Source organism: Hippoglossus hippoglossus, chromosome 11 (assembly GCF_009819705.1).
Source record: "Hippoglossus hippoglossus isolate fHipHip1 chromosome 11, fHipHip1.pri, whole genome shotgun sequence".
Taxonomy (NCBI): Eukaryota; Metazoa; Chordata; class Actinopteri; order Pleuronectiformes; family Pleuronectidae; genus Hippoglossus; species Hippoglossus hippoglossus.
The window spans coordinates 6,489,215-6,504,470 of NC_047161.1; the positions used below are offsets into that span (position 1 = coordinate 6,489,215).

Genomic DNA, 15,256 nt, shown 5'->3' on the forward strand with positions numbered 1-15,256 from the left:
TTAGACAACTAAGTATAAAAAAACATTCCACACATGAGTGGGTCCCTGGAATATTTACTATCTTTTCGAGGTCCTTGCTTAGAAAAAACAATTGTTGGATAACATGTCCACAATTTAAAATATTACTCATTTGAGAAACTGAACCTTGAATTATTATGTTCGACACCTAAGTGGTTGATCTGTCAGAGCAGATGCACGTTGACAGATGTTCAGTTTGGTTGCAGATCTTGTTTTTCAGTTACTCCAGGGGTGATTTAAAAAACCTTCATGAAAAGTGATTTATGACTAATGTCTAAATTTAGATTTTGTGATATTACTACAGAAAATGGTCTACCTATGTTTTTTTTTTCAACAATTTAACATGCCTTACACCTTGAGAAGCCTCCAGCTCAGCACCGCCTCCCTCGGCCTCTTCTCTACCTGTCGCTGCCACTCACGCTGGCCGCCTCGGCCTTCATCTCCCTCTCCCTGAGCAGGTGGCGGATGGAGGAGTTCTGCGTGGACAAGGTGTTGGACAGGAGCGGCATCAGGCCCCTGAAGCCCTCCCTCAGCTCCTCCACGTGCTTCTCCAGGCTGTGGATGTGCAAGTCCAGCTCCCCCCTGCAGCCCTGCACCTCGGACAGCACGTCGTACATTAGGCTCTGCATCTGTGTTGGGGTTTGACGTCCACAGTGGTGCGGAGTAGGGCGGAGAAAGAGAAGAGGATATTAGATGCTACTTTGTTGAGGTTTTCACAGGATGGGATTTAAAGTGATGTTTTCACTTGCCTCTCTCACCTTGCCGAGGTCCAATAATGAGTTGCTTTGGTCTGCAAGTGTCCTCTTCTCCATCTTTACACGACGCAGCCTGGAGACAAAGGTATCTTATATAGCTGCTGCAGGAGGTTAATGTGATATCTGATTAACTTTCATTTATTAGCAAACATTAGTTGCCACTATCTACTGTTCATACCATTTAGTGAAGTGAGTTTAACTTTCTATTTCTAAGAGGAAGAACTTTTCATTTTTTCTTTTAAATTTGACAAAGTCTCACTTAAAAATTCTGATGCAACAGGAGCGTCTCAATGGACTTTGAGGGCCCCGTGGCAAAAGGGCCCCAAAGCACTGCACGGCTACATAAAGTGTCTTTATCGAGGTTGTTCAATCTGTGATTTGGGTGAACTGACCCTTTAAAGTGTCGGGTCAATAAATTACTTCACTTTGAATTTAAAATATCACGATCATTTAAAAATCATAAATCAGTCAAATCGACGTGAGAGAAAAATGTAGGCAGGAGGCGGAGCTACGTCAAAAAGTGTTTTCACACGCTGACCCTGCAAACTGTAGCACATGCATTAGAAATACACTGTTTTCTAAGATGAAAAACCAAACACAACTTGATGTAAAAAGCACCTATACATGTTTCATTGCTAACATAGGGCATGTTAAGTGAAAAGGCCGTTGCAGCCTGACACCAGGGTTCAGTGTCTTACTGGTGGATGGCCAGAAGCAGCTTCCTCTGGTGCATGCGGACTCGGCTGTTGTCTCTTTCTCTGGACAGCTTGGTGTGTTTGTAGATGAGCCAAGTCTCTCTCAGCACATTCGCCGCAGCAATTTTTTGCTAGTGAGAGGAAGCAGAAGAAGAAAATACCCACGGGGGAATCGTTTTAGGTTCATTCACATAACCTCATTGGTTTGTTATTTACTGCACACGCTGAACAACAACGACAGGACTGATGTGTACTACAGCGAGTTTGTCTCATTCTCGGCTCACGGGCTCGTGAGGTGAGATAATTCTGCTGTTTTTCATTAGTGAAGTGTCAGTGTCAATATCGCACAGCAGGACAAAGTTATACAGATCAATAAGACAGGCTGCTCGGAAAAAACTACTTCATATGCGATGGAACTATTCCTTTCTAGCTGTGGAATTTCCATCTCATGAATGTGCAATCCTGTTACATTGTATATATTCTGTTTAGGTTGTATTCATTATTTTCCACTTTTTATATTTCCTAGCATTGTTTTGATTTGATGAACTGAACTGAATTGTGTTTATATTGCATATTATATTGTATACTTACCCGTCTTATCTTATCTTATCTAGCCTTATCTAACCTTACCTTCCCTTACTGTATTTTATCTTACCTTATCTCATCTTATCTAATCTTATCTTATCTTATCTTATATTATATTATATTATATTATATTATATATGTGGTGACTAAAGTCTCCTCCTTAAGGCTGAAGCTGTGCTCTTCAAGCTGTTAAGGTGAACAATACAAATCAAATCAAATTTATTTGTTAGCCCATATTGACAAATCACAATTTAGGACCTAACAAGGTGCGACATCCTCTGACCTTAAGGAAAAACTACCAAAAAACCCACAAGCCTTTTAACAGGGGGAAGAAAACCTTGGGAAAAAGAAGTGAGGGATCCGTCTCCCAGGATGGAGCACAACAAAATAACATTAATTATAACATTCATGAGAAAAGACAGTGTCTAACAGGAAAAAGAAGAAACCTGCTGAGTTCATATAGTGTCTGCAGGATCTCTGTTTCTTTGGGTTATATTTAGTTTAAATAATAATGCACAGCACAGACACACTCATGCACATTGGTATTCACCCTCTTCGAGATGTGTGAGTCCATCATGAAGTTGTGAACGTGCTTCTCTGCTCGCGTCAGCTCCAGCTTCCTGGCAACCACCGCCACCACCAGCACCGTGCAGCCGGCTCCCTGGAAGAGACGGACTCAGACGTTTAAATTGTGATTATTCACAATCTGGATTTATCCACGTCGCCACGTGCTTACCATTATACCAGTGAGGAGGCAGATGCTGCGTCCACAGTAGGTGTGAGGAACCACGTCTCCGTACCCGATGGACAGGAATGTGACGGAGACCATCCACAGCGCCTCCATGTAGTTGCTGCTGAGGTCTCTGTAGTTGTGGTGTCTGAAGGAACAATAAATGAACTCATGTGATCACACTGAGCAGCAGCTCCACCACTTTACTGCACTGATTTCAAAAAGTTCAATCTTATACTGCAGTAAAACCATGTTCTGAATACAATGAGACTGTTATCTGTGTGTAGTGTGCAGCTGATTGATTGAATATAGGAGAACTATACTGATTTCTAGTTTTTAGCTGTATTTATTCTGTACCAGTTCTGCTGTAACACCCAAAATTCCCCCCATGTGGATCAATTAACTATTATCTGACCTCATTCAAATAAAGACAATTGATTTTGACAAAGGATTTTAATTCATCGTAATGTTTTTAGAGCTTAATTTTCTTCTTTTCTGAATTTGTTGAATGTTTTACTTTCACATCTCTGATGTTACCGCTCCTCTCCTGTGCAGATTCATACCTCTCACACACGTGTAAGCCCCACGCTGCCACGAGCCACAGAGAAACGCTGAAAATCATCAGCACGGTGCCGGGGTACGTCGTCATCAGAGTTTTCCCCACGAACCGGGTGTTGAAGTGAATCTGAGGATCACAGAGGGGGGAGGTTTGACGTCAGCACTTTGACAGTAGGGCTCCTACTTAGCCAGGTTATTTAGGCTAGTACCTGTCAGATTATCATTATATAACAGAGAGGAGATATGGGATGAGAGAAACTTGTTCTCAATCCGGCCGGATATGTGCATAGCAGGTTTGGAACTGGAGGGGGGGACAAAGGTCATTTTCATCACTGTTAAATGGTATTAATAAAGGAGGGGATCAGCCGGGTGGATATTATCATCTGTGGAAAATAAAGTAGACAAGCGAAGGAGAAGTAGTGAGGGATGTAATCAACATAAACCACAAGGATTCTTTGGGAGTAAAATTTTGATATCCACATCTCAGGTGTCACATGTCTGCAGTAACACTCATACAGGAAGCACAGCCCTAAATATTGGCCCCATTTCGTCCCCTCCTCTCTGTGTCATAATCTCCTCCCTGCACCATCCGAGCCAGTTAAGCCCACAGCCAGACTCTGCGTGGAGCCCACTGGTGACCTCTGACCTTGTTGAGTGCTCCGATGCTGCGGGACGCGGTGTCGGTGAAGAGGCGGCTGTGGAGCATCATGGCACGTCCCAGCAGGTAGAGCCGGAAGAACATGGGCAGAGCCAGCACGATCTCCAGCTCCGTCTCCGACAGCGACATGCGGGACGTGGTCTGCTGGAAGTACGACAGCAGGCCCACGGGATAGGGATGTATGGCCACCACCGCCAGCTCCAGGCCGATCAGAGCCAAGCGGTCGGTCGTCATGGCAATGCGCCAATCCTCCGAGCCAATGTCGTGGACGTAGAGCTGTACCAGAGCGGGGGGGGGGGGCAGAGCATCACAGTGCTGTAAAGATCTGGTTTACATAAATCTGTGAGGTCAGAAGATGATTAAAGGGAAAAACCAAAAAAAAACAACAATATACAGACACTTTCATCTCTTTAGACCTTTAAAAACCCTTCAACGCTCAGAGTCATGTCCCCATGGGGACTTTAAACTGTCCCCAGGACACTTTGGTTCAATTGAATGAGCCACAGAACAAAAAGAGTTGGAACTGCTGATATTTATTGATGATAATTCGCCCACTTTTTAAATCTGTGGAGAAATCCCTGGAGGAGGAAAAATTAGTACTACTACTATTACTACTACTACTACTACTAAGAATAATACATTTTATTTGTAAAGCACTTTTAACAATGCTCAAAGACACTTTAGACTGGATTAAAAAACAGAAAGCAGATAAAATCGAATAACTGAAATACACATTATAATCACAGTCAAATATAAAATACATGGTTTTGAATACTGTTTTGAAGGTGGACAGAAAAAAAGAAAAGAAGTGTTGTTATTAAAACCGTCAGTGAGCAGATACCTGCACCTCACAGCAGTGGAACGCCACGATGAAGCCGAGCAGGATCAACGTGGACAAACTGATGATCGACTTGAGTGCGAGGGAGTAAATGGAGCTCTGTAGGAGACACACACACACACACACACACACACACACACACACACACACACACACACACACACACACACACACACACACACACACACACACACGACACAACATCACATTGTCAGCTGAAGGCACAATGTAAAAAATGGCACCAGTGATCCTGTGTAATCACATAATCCACTATTGATATAATGAACATCATCTCATGAACGTACTGTGCATTTTCCCGAGGCTGCTGTTGCATCAGTTCTGCCACTGACTCAACACATTTTATACGACACAGCTCGTGATTAACAGGTTTTATGTTTTTCCACAGAACACAGAGGAAGAAAATCTAAATGAAATGTGATTTTCTCAGGCAGTAAAACTAATGCTGGGCTTTTGTCGTAAAAAAGAAAATAACTGCAATTCTACAGTGAGATTTCTTCTCTTTAAAAATCTTTACAGCCCAGCATCACGTTCACATCTCTCAGCGTTTCGTTGTGTTTCCCCTCTGACCCTCTGACCCTCTGACCTTGCTGTAGACGCTCCAGGAGAGCTCCGTCTCCGTCACCATCAACACCACCCCGAATATCCCCACCGCCACGGCGCAGTCGCTCAGCTGCTGCCTCCTCAGGAACAGAGCCCTCCTGCGGACCAGCCGCCAGCCGATGCTGTGGGTCTTCCAGTAGTGGTCGTCCTTGCCGTCCACCTTGTTCTTTGGGCTGGACGGAGGACTGGTGCTGGTGCTGGAGCCGGAGCTGGAGCTGGGACTGGGACACTCGGCTCCCGGCAGCCTGCCTTTAGCGTGAGACAGGTCCTGATGGTACCGGGACATCTCGTTTTGTGGCTGGAGGTCGTCATCTTTGCTGGTGATGATGATCTCGGGGAGAATCTGGCGGTCGTGCATCTCCAAACAGACGCTGCCTCGGCCCTCAACCTCCGTGATCTCTAAATGGGACCTGCAGGGGCCCCTGAAGGGGGACCGGCAGGGAGAAGCGTGGACGTCAGTGAAAGAAGTGACTTGTTCTTGGAGTCTGTTTGAACCTACGTTTTTGGCTTTGCACTGTTGATTCCTCTCCTTGTGTCCCAGAGTTTGTTTGCTTCCCCCTGATCTTTTCCCACATTTCTTCTCTTTGCCTTTGGCTTTGCATCCTCTCTGTTTGGAGCGAGGGGAAGACGTGACGTACAGGTGGCCGTTGTACAGAGGTGTGGTGGCCATGGCCTGGGTTCGGTCCAGCCACACGGTGTGATCGGCCGACATCTGGATCGTGTGGTGGATCCCACACTGCGGAGAGCAGGCCTGAGGTGGAGGGACTATCCTGGGCGGGAGGAGGGGTCGCTGGTCCTCCACCTCGTCTCCACTCACCACCGACAGGTTCATAGAGGGGGAGTGGTCCATGATGAGGGGGGTAAAGGTGAAGATTCAATGGATCTCTTTAAAAGGGTTGGAGCAAAGATGGTGAGATAGAAAGACAGATGTTAGACAATGTAGTGTAAATGTCATTGTAAAAGAAAACTGCTTTGCAAGTTCTACTCACCAGAAAAGTTTCTTGAATCTCTAATGTTTATTTTTCTTAATTTTCTCCTTTCTTTATCTGTAATGTGTTTTTGGAAATAATTCAGATTATGTGAAATGCAAATATTGTTTAATTTGCCCAATCACATATTTTTAGGGCTCAGTCATCAAGATTTAGACATAAATTTTCCTTAGTTTAACATACTTTACTCTTAATTTACTTTTCAATCACTATCCCATAGGTTACTAATATTAAAACATCTTAAAGTCATTTAAAAACATCTCTTTTTATCTCTGTTCTTACCTTTTCACTCAGATTTTCAGGCCGTGAGGATGAAAACAGGCCAGACAACAGTTTTTTCTATTTCAATATTCAGTCTCCTGTTGGTCTCATCTGCCTGAATCACAAAAGGATCCTCCGAGTGACGTCCTGCTGCAGCTTCGACTCAACCAAAACATCACTTTCATCGAGGAAGAATTCAAATTTGAAAACAAATCGAGCTGCAGCACCGAAGAAACCTCCGATGTGATCAGATCCAAATATTCCAGTCGTCCTCAGTCTGCATGTATGAACTTTCCAGCAATCCATTAGCAGCCTCACTACTGCAGAGACCCTCCCTTACATTCAGGCAGAGGTTATGAACTCATCCTGCGTATGACGACACACGAGGTAAATACCCACAAGTATCAATGACATCTTCTGGCCATTTATCCCCTTGTTTGGCCGTGTTTCCTGCTTCATGACTGTCAGCCATCAGGGCATCTTCCTTAAAGCTGCAGCGGCTTAATGACTGCACAGACTCTCAGTTGCAGATGTTGCGTGGAGCCAAGGCAAAGAATGTGTCATCTGTCAGGAGTTTTTTTAGCCGGGATTGGCAGATTTCCTCTTCCATGCGTGTGTGTGTGTGCATGAGTGTGAATGTGTGAGTGAGTGGGGGGGGGGGGGGGGGGTTGCCTGCTTATATATGGGTGCCTTGGTGTCATTCATCACCCTGAAAAGTCACGGCCTGATCAGAAATGACAATAAATCACTTTTCATTTGTACCTTCAGCAGCTGATGTCATTATTCGGGGGGAGAATTCTCAATGGGTTATACAAACTTTAAATAAATCTAATCTTCAAAGGAAAACAACGCTCCTCAGTATCAATTCAGCAGATTAGTATCCCAGATTAATCAAGTGAGACAGCGAGCTGATGCTTATGAGCTTATGAAATATCAAATATGTCACTTCTTAAGCGAACAATATGCAGAGACCCGGGGAGGAGTATTAAGCATTAAAGCCATAACAATGACATTCAGCATCATTTATTTATCCAAATCCTCGTGACAGATGGGTCCACAGATAATAGATCTCCCTCCAAATGGAGAGGCCCAAGGAGCAATGGGTGGGCGGAGAGTGCATCCGGATCGTAGCAGGATAAAGGACGGCACGATTTAATCTGAAGACAGCGCGGAGTTAAAGATGGTGACTGAGTCCAGTGGGAGAGAGCAGCACAACAGTCTGATCAGCCGGTGTGTGATTTCTGCCTCCTCAGACGTCCCTCCAGATCTAAAGCAGATTCATTACGCTGAAGTCGACTCAGTCCTACTGCGAGACTTAGCCAGATGCTGCTGTCTGGATTTTGTTTTGTGTTGACATTCTGCACACGGGGAAGCTCCCGACTGTCTGCGTCTCAGAGCCCGACTGTCAACAACGAACCCCTTTGAGGATGATGCTCTCTGGTAAAAACAGACAGTATCTCACATTTTGAATACATAACTTTGCAGGAATATAAAGCCGAACTGACTCCACTGAGGCTGAAATGCTCCTAAGTTATGTTGTCGTTTTGATAACAAGATGCTGACGGGATATATGCACATCTGCAGGGCTCCAAATTAATTCAAGCCTCCAGCCAAGTGCTTGTAAATCCTGGCTGTTGTAGCGGCACAGGAGCTAAGTATGTCAATTTGTTGTTTGCCTCTGTGGCTGTTTGCCAGTGCATCTTCAATTAGTCTCTTCCATTGCAAATCATCCTTTGGCTGCTATAAGCAAGTGGAATTAAATATTTTGAGTCCACTAATTGCTGCGGCTGGTAAATGGCAGACGGCTCCGAGCCCTGAATCTTAAGCGAGGGTCAGTTTATCCTCTGGTCAGGATGATTGCTTCAGACTCATCGGCAGAGAAGTACTGGTCACAAGATGAAGAAGTTCTATTAGAACACAAACAGTGGTAACTCGGTTTTACTTTGAAAAGGTTAAAGGCCCAGATAAGAAATAAAGTTTGAAAGTTTTTAGAAATAACCTTTTTTACTTTCTCGCAAAAACTCAGGTGAAAAAATTGGTGCCTCTTTCATATCTCTGTGTTCCCATTAAGTTCACTTCATGGATTAACGTTACATTCAAGTCACTGAGTTTTGTATGTAAACCCCCAAATATTAGAAAGCATCATCAGTATAGAAACAATATGCAAATAGGCTATGAATAAATAATATTAAGACATGTGTAATCCTCCCCATCTTTGTTCGTATGGTTTATACAAACTCTTCTGACTCTAGCTTCATATAGCTCAAAGCTACATTAGCCGCTATAAGCATAACATACTTGAATCTTGATCCAGAACTAGAATTAAATGTCCTTTGAACAAACCTGTTCAGATTATTTCTTGAGAAATTAAAAAAGAAAAGTAAGAAAATAAAAACCTTATCCAACAATTTTAAAGAAAGTGAAAAAAAAATGAATCCTGGATCTGTTCCCTTAAACTAATCTGCTCCAAAAGCCAAGGGGTTCTTTTGGCCGACCTCCCCATCCTTCCACCAAGTTCCAATAAGATTGGTTGAGTAGTTTTTGCGTAATCCTGCAAACAAACAGACAAACAGCGTTGAAAACACTGAAATGACACATGAGCAAACCGCCAAGTCCCAACAGTCCCCTAATGAAACCAAGTTTAAATTCACTTAATCCAGATTTTCATCAGATCAACTAAATTTCATGGAAATCGAGCTGCATGGAACTGTCCAGCTGTAGAGGTGCGATGCTGCACTGCTGGAGCGAACTTTTATCATTTCACACCATTACGTTTTATTGGATGACTTCTGCCCAGCTGCTCTGGGTTTGCTGGGGCCAGGACGTAATTGTCCACTAGAAGAGAACTTCATCCACTCAACTCCATTCAGGACTAAAGAAAAGGCCACTCTGACAAATCAGACGTCACAGGCCAGTGGATGTATGTGCTGGGTTTGTCGATAACACCCTATTAAGTGGAGGGGACGTGTCAGCGTCGGAGAAGGCCCAATCTAATCAGCAGAGTAATTAAAAGCACACAGCACAGCAGCCCTGATGGCTGCACTGTCAGGGGCCGGCGTTCAGCATTTAGCACAGAGAGGGGGGGGGGGGGAGGTGTATTAATGCCAGGACGGAGCTGCTGCCATGCAATTAAAATCACAATCAGGATCAGGAGGACCAATAAAAGAGACACATCAAATGTCAGCTGTGCAGAGAGTGATGTGTGGAGCTACAAGCAGAATATAATTGTCCACATGATTTTAATAATCCTGATCATTGATGCGGCTCTAATTCACACCGGCTCTGTGTTTCCACTCATTTACCTGCATTGTTTCCTAATTAGCTTTCTCTTTATAGCATCGCCCACTCATCAACTCATCATCTCAGTTAACCTTGTTTCCACCTGGTTAATTAACACCATCACCTTCCCTCCACCTTCCCTCCAATTCAAATAAAAAACCCTCCTCCTGCTGCTACCAGCGTGCAGTTGGAGAACAGTCCACCAGATGTCACCCACGCCTCAGTGGCTCCTCGGGTGCATTTTTATGAAGCCAGTAAATGAATTTTGCTTTCTGGCACCGAGCAGCACAAGGAGCTTTTTATGTGCAAAGTCAATTTGGCATAGTTAAGTAGCAGCGTTGCAGGGGATGCAGCAGCAACAGGATGCTCCTCCTGCCATGACACATTGCTGACGCCCCACACACTGTGGCCTCCTCGCTCCTCCACGCCTGGTGCAGTTTTTCTGCTCTAACCGGTGACCTGGTCGTCCCCTCCTCTCTCCTCCGAGGGCCACTTTCCATCCGGTGGGTGCAGCCGAGCATGAATCTGTGGCTCGGGAGCGCTCTGGATGTGTGACAGGCTGCCGAGCAGAGGGGGTAATTCCGAAGGGCAGAAGAAGTAATAGGGTAATCTATTATACAGTCCAGCTCTTTCTTCCTCCTCTCTTCCCCTCCTCCTCCTCCTCCTCCTCCTCCTCCTCTTTCTCAGTCTTTCGGCCTCTCGCTGCCTCTGCCCTTGCATCAGCATTTCGTGAGGACAAATGAGAGGAAGAGTTTAACTGTGCACATTTCCATTGCATGTCCAGCACTTTCTCAATTAAACTGGAGTCCATCTGCCCTGCTGATTCAAAGCTGACCCCTCTGCTGAGTGTGTGTGTGTGTGTGTGTGTGTGTGTGTGTGTGTGTGTGTGTGTGTGTGTGTGTGTGTGTGTGTGTGTGTGTGCGTGTGTGTGTGTGTGTGGGTGGTGGTGGGGGGTTGCAGCTCACACACACACTCGCAGACCCGTACGCTTTCCACTCCAGCAGTGCATGACCGTAACCACTGTGGTGTGTTATCATATGTGCACACACCGACATCCTTAGAAAGAAGAAAACGAGTGTCTCCATGCAAGGAACAGATTTTTCTCTTTTTCTAAATAAAGCCTGTGTTCGTGTATGAAAATTGACACAAAAGAGGAAAAAGGAGCTTTAACTTGCAGCTCTAGTTAAAGCAGGCGAGTCAAAGTATCTCTTCAGTGCATGTGTTTGTGCACGTTTCAAACTGGGTCCTCTCCTTTGGTTTGGCTGCAGATAAGTCGCATGTTTTCCACTCTTCCTACACTTAACCTTCTTCAATCAATTCTCCATTACGGGCAACAATCGTTGGAAATTGTGTGCATCATCTCTTTCTTTTGTGTTAAAAAAGGTCAACCTTGTGGCGACGGACCAATTAAACAACCTCCCCTTCCTCCACCGCTCCCTCCATCTTCAACCCTTCCAAACCCCCATCGCTGCCTCCCCCCTTTCGCCCTCTCTCTCTCTTGTGCTCTCCATTTTAGTCACACCTCCCGGAGAGACAAGGAGGCAGGGAGGCAGAGGGAGAGAGAGAGAGAGAGAGAGAGAGAGAGAGAGAGAGAGAGAGAGAGCAAGAGAGAGAGTGACCATCTCTTCCTTCTCCTCCTCCTCCTCCTCTTGCGCTGCCTCTCTTCCCTGACACACGCTCCATCCCTCTGATGCTGACTGGATGCAGACTAGGGGATTTCCAGCAGCCTCCTGAGTGTGTGTCCTCCCTCTCCTCTCCTCCCTACCCTCCTCCTCCTCCTCCTCCACCTACCTTCTCCTCCAGCATCCGGAGCTTCTTCCTCCTCTTCCCTCCTGCTCCTCACCACCAGGATGTGGCGCTCGGTGGCTCTGCTCCTCTCTGGATTCTGCGCTCTGATCCACGGTGAGCTCGGCCGCCCGCCTCTCTCTTTGCCTCTGCTTTCAGGAATCAGATTGCAGCTGCAGCACTTAATTCATCCAATTGTCACAGGAATTCAGGAGTGGGAGTCTGTGGTCATGACGACTGAGCTGGGAACACTGGAATAAGATTTTAAACTAGAAATAGAAAAAGACAGTAGAAAAACCTAAAAGTGAGGATGTGACTCACCTGTTTGCTCACTTGTTTATGGCTTTGGGATTTTTCATACCTGTGCTCTTATTTTTAGGGGGATGCACACGTTGTGCTGACCTGAGGGTCGGAGCTTCTGCATGAGATGCTTGAACGGGCAGGTTGACATCTAGTCTGTGCAGCGAGGCAGATTGAAGAAACTGTGTGAAGGAATCAGAGGCAGCATGCATAACATCTCATACGCTCATCCCTCCTCCATAATGCTAAAGTCTGTGTGTGCACGTGGGGGATGGGGAGACTGGACCCCACAGAAAAAACAGGTCACAGATCAATTGAGTTGCACATTTTTTGGAAAACGTCTCTTCCATCTCGCCTCCCCTGTCGTGCGGTGGACGTGGTGCTGCAGCCGAGCTGTCGGGGCCCTGAGCAGCAGAATGTAGAGGATGACAGAGGATGACAGAGCTGAGAGGAGAGCGTGTGAACTTTCCCCACAGGCAGAAGCACCAGCAAGGATTGGCAGTTTGTTTGTGTGTGCTTTCAAAAAGAGAGAGAACTGTGAATAAACAGCACAGAGGGCAAAATGCTTAGACGTTATGTCTGTAGACTGAATTTTAAAAGCACTGGGATTTCCATAAAACATCCAGAGCTCCACCATCTGCCTGGAGCGCGTGCACCCTCATGCTGCAGAGGGACTCAGACCACCTCCACCACCCTTTAAACCCCGACGCTCCCTTTAAACGGTCCCTGAAATAGCTTCAAAATCAGAAACAAAAACACGTTTCGGCACTTTTCATCAACGACCCGAACACAGAACATCCTGCATCTGCTCCTCTAGCACTTTATTGAGGTTATATAACACCAGGCGGTGAAATTTCCAAACCAAGAGACACATTTCTAATTGCACGGACCGAGGAAATCCCTTTATAGTAATTCCATCAGCGTGATATAAAACTTTGAGAAATTGGATTAGACCATTAAATTAAATTCAATATTGTGTGGCTTTTATCCAGATTGGGATTAGAGTTAATTGGACACTTGGGCAAGAATCACAGAAGAAGAAGCTACAGTTCCAAAAACGTCCTTGATATGTTAAACTATTTTAATTCCACCGTGTCGAACATCTATACTGAACATTTTCTTTCTTACCCCAGAAACCACACCGACGCTATTCTACATTTATGATTGGCGGTTGTGCTCTGATAAGGTTTCTCACTATTTCTAATTAGATTCTGTTTAATCTTTAAACTCTCTCAAAATGTTTTGTTATCCATAAATTTGCGTCTGTATTTTCAGTATTAATGTTTCATATTTCCGTCTGGACCTAAACTCCAAGTCTCACTTGCCTAAGCTCAAGATAAGCCTAATGAATTATTAAATAACCACTTTTTATTTCTGCTTGTTTCATCACATGTCCGGTTCCGAGGACTTTTCCTTTTTCCTCTGTGTCCTGTCCTTTCAGTCGTCTGGATTATTTATGGATGAGGAAGTTCCGTACCTGAGGGCGACATTTTATGATTTGATCAGCAACGTGTTTTTCTTCTTTTTCTATATTTTCAGTCTGTACTTTCATTCCCAAAGTCTCATTTGGTTCCCTAGTGAGATTGTTACTGGAGGTTTTTCCTTGAAGATTGGTGTCATTTGGATTCACTTCCCAGGAAACAGACTCAATCAGCCATTGGAGGTGCACAGAATCTCAAGGTTTTGAAGTGAGCCTTGCTTTTCACCACGTGGAGATTTAATCAGATATTTGCCTGTGTAGTGTCGCTGCAGGGTCCTCACCAGAGGAACCTGCTGAAGAATCTCCTGAAGGACTACAACCGGATGGAGCGGCCGGTGGGGAACGACTCGCACCCGCTCACCATTTACTTCTCCCTCAGTCTGATACAGATCATGGACGTGGTAGGTGTGAAAATAAACTGTATTTCTACTGTGCATTTTTTTAATCCATGTGATGAAGCTTTTTCTCTCGGGGAACAAGAAGCATTTGCAGCCTTTAGTCTCTTGTTGTGCTAATTATTATGGAGATTAGCCTGAAATTAGAAAATTGTACATATGATTTGATGCCAAGTTTAGTATTCAAGTCAATATCAGAAGCCTTCTGATGAGGACGTTCTACTCTCAAATGTGCTGAAAGTGTTTTAATGTTTCGTAGGATGAGAAGAACCAGGTGTTGACTTCCAACATGTGGCTCCGGATGGTAAGAACCATGAATGTTTGAGGAGATAATGATGTTTTAGGTTTAGGTGATTTTTAAAAATGTTTCTACATGACCTAGCAAATTCTAATAACTGTGAATCACATGGATTTGATGTTGTTTTCAAGGAACGCTCACATTTTTCACACTCAAACCTACAACAGTATTATTTTACTTGTGTTATTTCTACTGAATGATTTATTTATGTTGCATCTAAACTGAAATCCAGAAGGGATTGGTGAAAATGAAGATACAAATCAAATATGTGCTTGTGTGTGTTTAAGAGTTGGTTCGACCACTATCTCCAGTGGAACCAGAGCGAACACCCGGGCGTTAAAAACCTCCGCTTCACCACCGATCAGGTGTGGACGCCGGACATCCTGCTCTACAACAGGTAAAACATGTACACACACACACACCTCACACACACACACACACACACACCTCTCACACCCGTTATCTCTGAATCAAATAGTGTCACTCCCTCTCCTCTCCTTCCTCAGTGCAGATGACGACTTTGACTCCACCTTTAAGACCAACGTTCTGGTAAACTCCAGTGGCTACGCCGAGTATCTGCCCCCAGGTGAGTCTCTCCTCCTCATCCTCTCATCCCATCACATCCCCTCGCTCTTCTCCCTGTGGAACCTCATCCCGCTTTCTCTGGCCACCCCCCCCCCCCCCCGTTGTAACACTTCATATTAATATTCTATTAGTTTAAGACAACATCCCTGGTTACTCATTGGCTACAGACTCCCTATGATGTATCACCTATAAATAGGAGACGCTCGCTTCCTCCACTTCCCCTCGACTCAAACGCAAGACCCGTGCAAACTCGAGCAAGCAACAGCTCTCCTGCGTTTTTCCTTTCAGGTCTTCACTGTGGATTTTCTCAGTAATTCCTTTTGCCACCAGGTGACGTGGACAAAGCTGACGTTGAATCCGAACGTGGCTCAGGAAGCCGCCCCATCAGTTCTTTCTCAGTGATCCATGTTTATTAATAGGCTCAGG

At 45.0% G+C, this 15,256-nt stretch overlaps 2 protein-coding genes across 4 annotated transcripts in view; one reads left to right on the forward strand and one right to left on the reverse strand.

The window, feature by feature from the left end:
• Positions 1–12,114, reverse strand: LOC117770540 (small conductance calcium-activated potassium channel protein 1-like). 3 transcript variants are annotated; one of them, XM_034600087.1, is made up of 12 exons: positions 12,094–12,114; positions 11,779–12,023; positions 6,730–8,141; positions 5,442–6,343; positions 4,841–4,936; positions 3,988–4,275; positions 3,347–3,468; positions 2,790–2,931; positions 2,604–2,714; positions 1,472–1,599; positions 768–846; positions 1–647 (listed from the first exon to the last, which is right to left on the reverse strand). In XM_034600087.1, the coding sequence occupies exons 4-12, from the start codon at positions 6,306–6,308 to the stop codon at positions 417–419; spliced, it is 2,064 nt and encodes a 687-aa protein (XP_034455978.1). In that variant the 5' UTR covers positions 6,309–6,343; positions 6,730–8,141; positions 11,779–12,023; positions 12,094–12,114; the 3' UTR covers positions 1–416. The 3 variants fall into 3 exon arrangements, with proteins under 3 accessions (XP_034455978.1, XP_034455977.1, XP_034455976.1); XM_034600086.1 differs by having other exon boundaries at positions 6,730–8,615; XM_034600085.1 differs by lacking the exons at positions 11,779–12,023; positions 12,094–12,114 and having other exon boundaries at positions 6,730–8,738.
• Positions 11,838–15,256, forward strand: part of chrna11 (cholinergic receptor, nicotinic, alpha 11) — a 16,367-nt gene continuing 12,948 nt past the window's right edge. The window contains exons 1-5 of the mRNA XM_034600088.1: positions 11,838–11,889; positions 13,814–13,953; positions 14,207–14,251; positions 14,533–14,642; positions 14,752–14,831. Coding sequence (XP_034455979.1) covers positions 11,838–11,889; positions 13,814–13,953; positions 14,207–14,251; positions 14,533–14,642; positions 14,752–14,831 — 427 coding nt within the window. The remainder of the gene's footprint in view (positions 11,890–13,813; positions 13,954–14,206; positions 14,252–14,532; positions 14,643–14,751; positions 14,832–15,256) is intronic.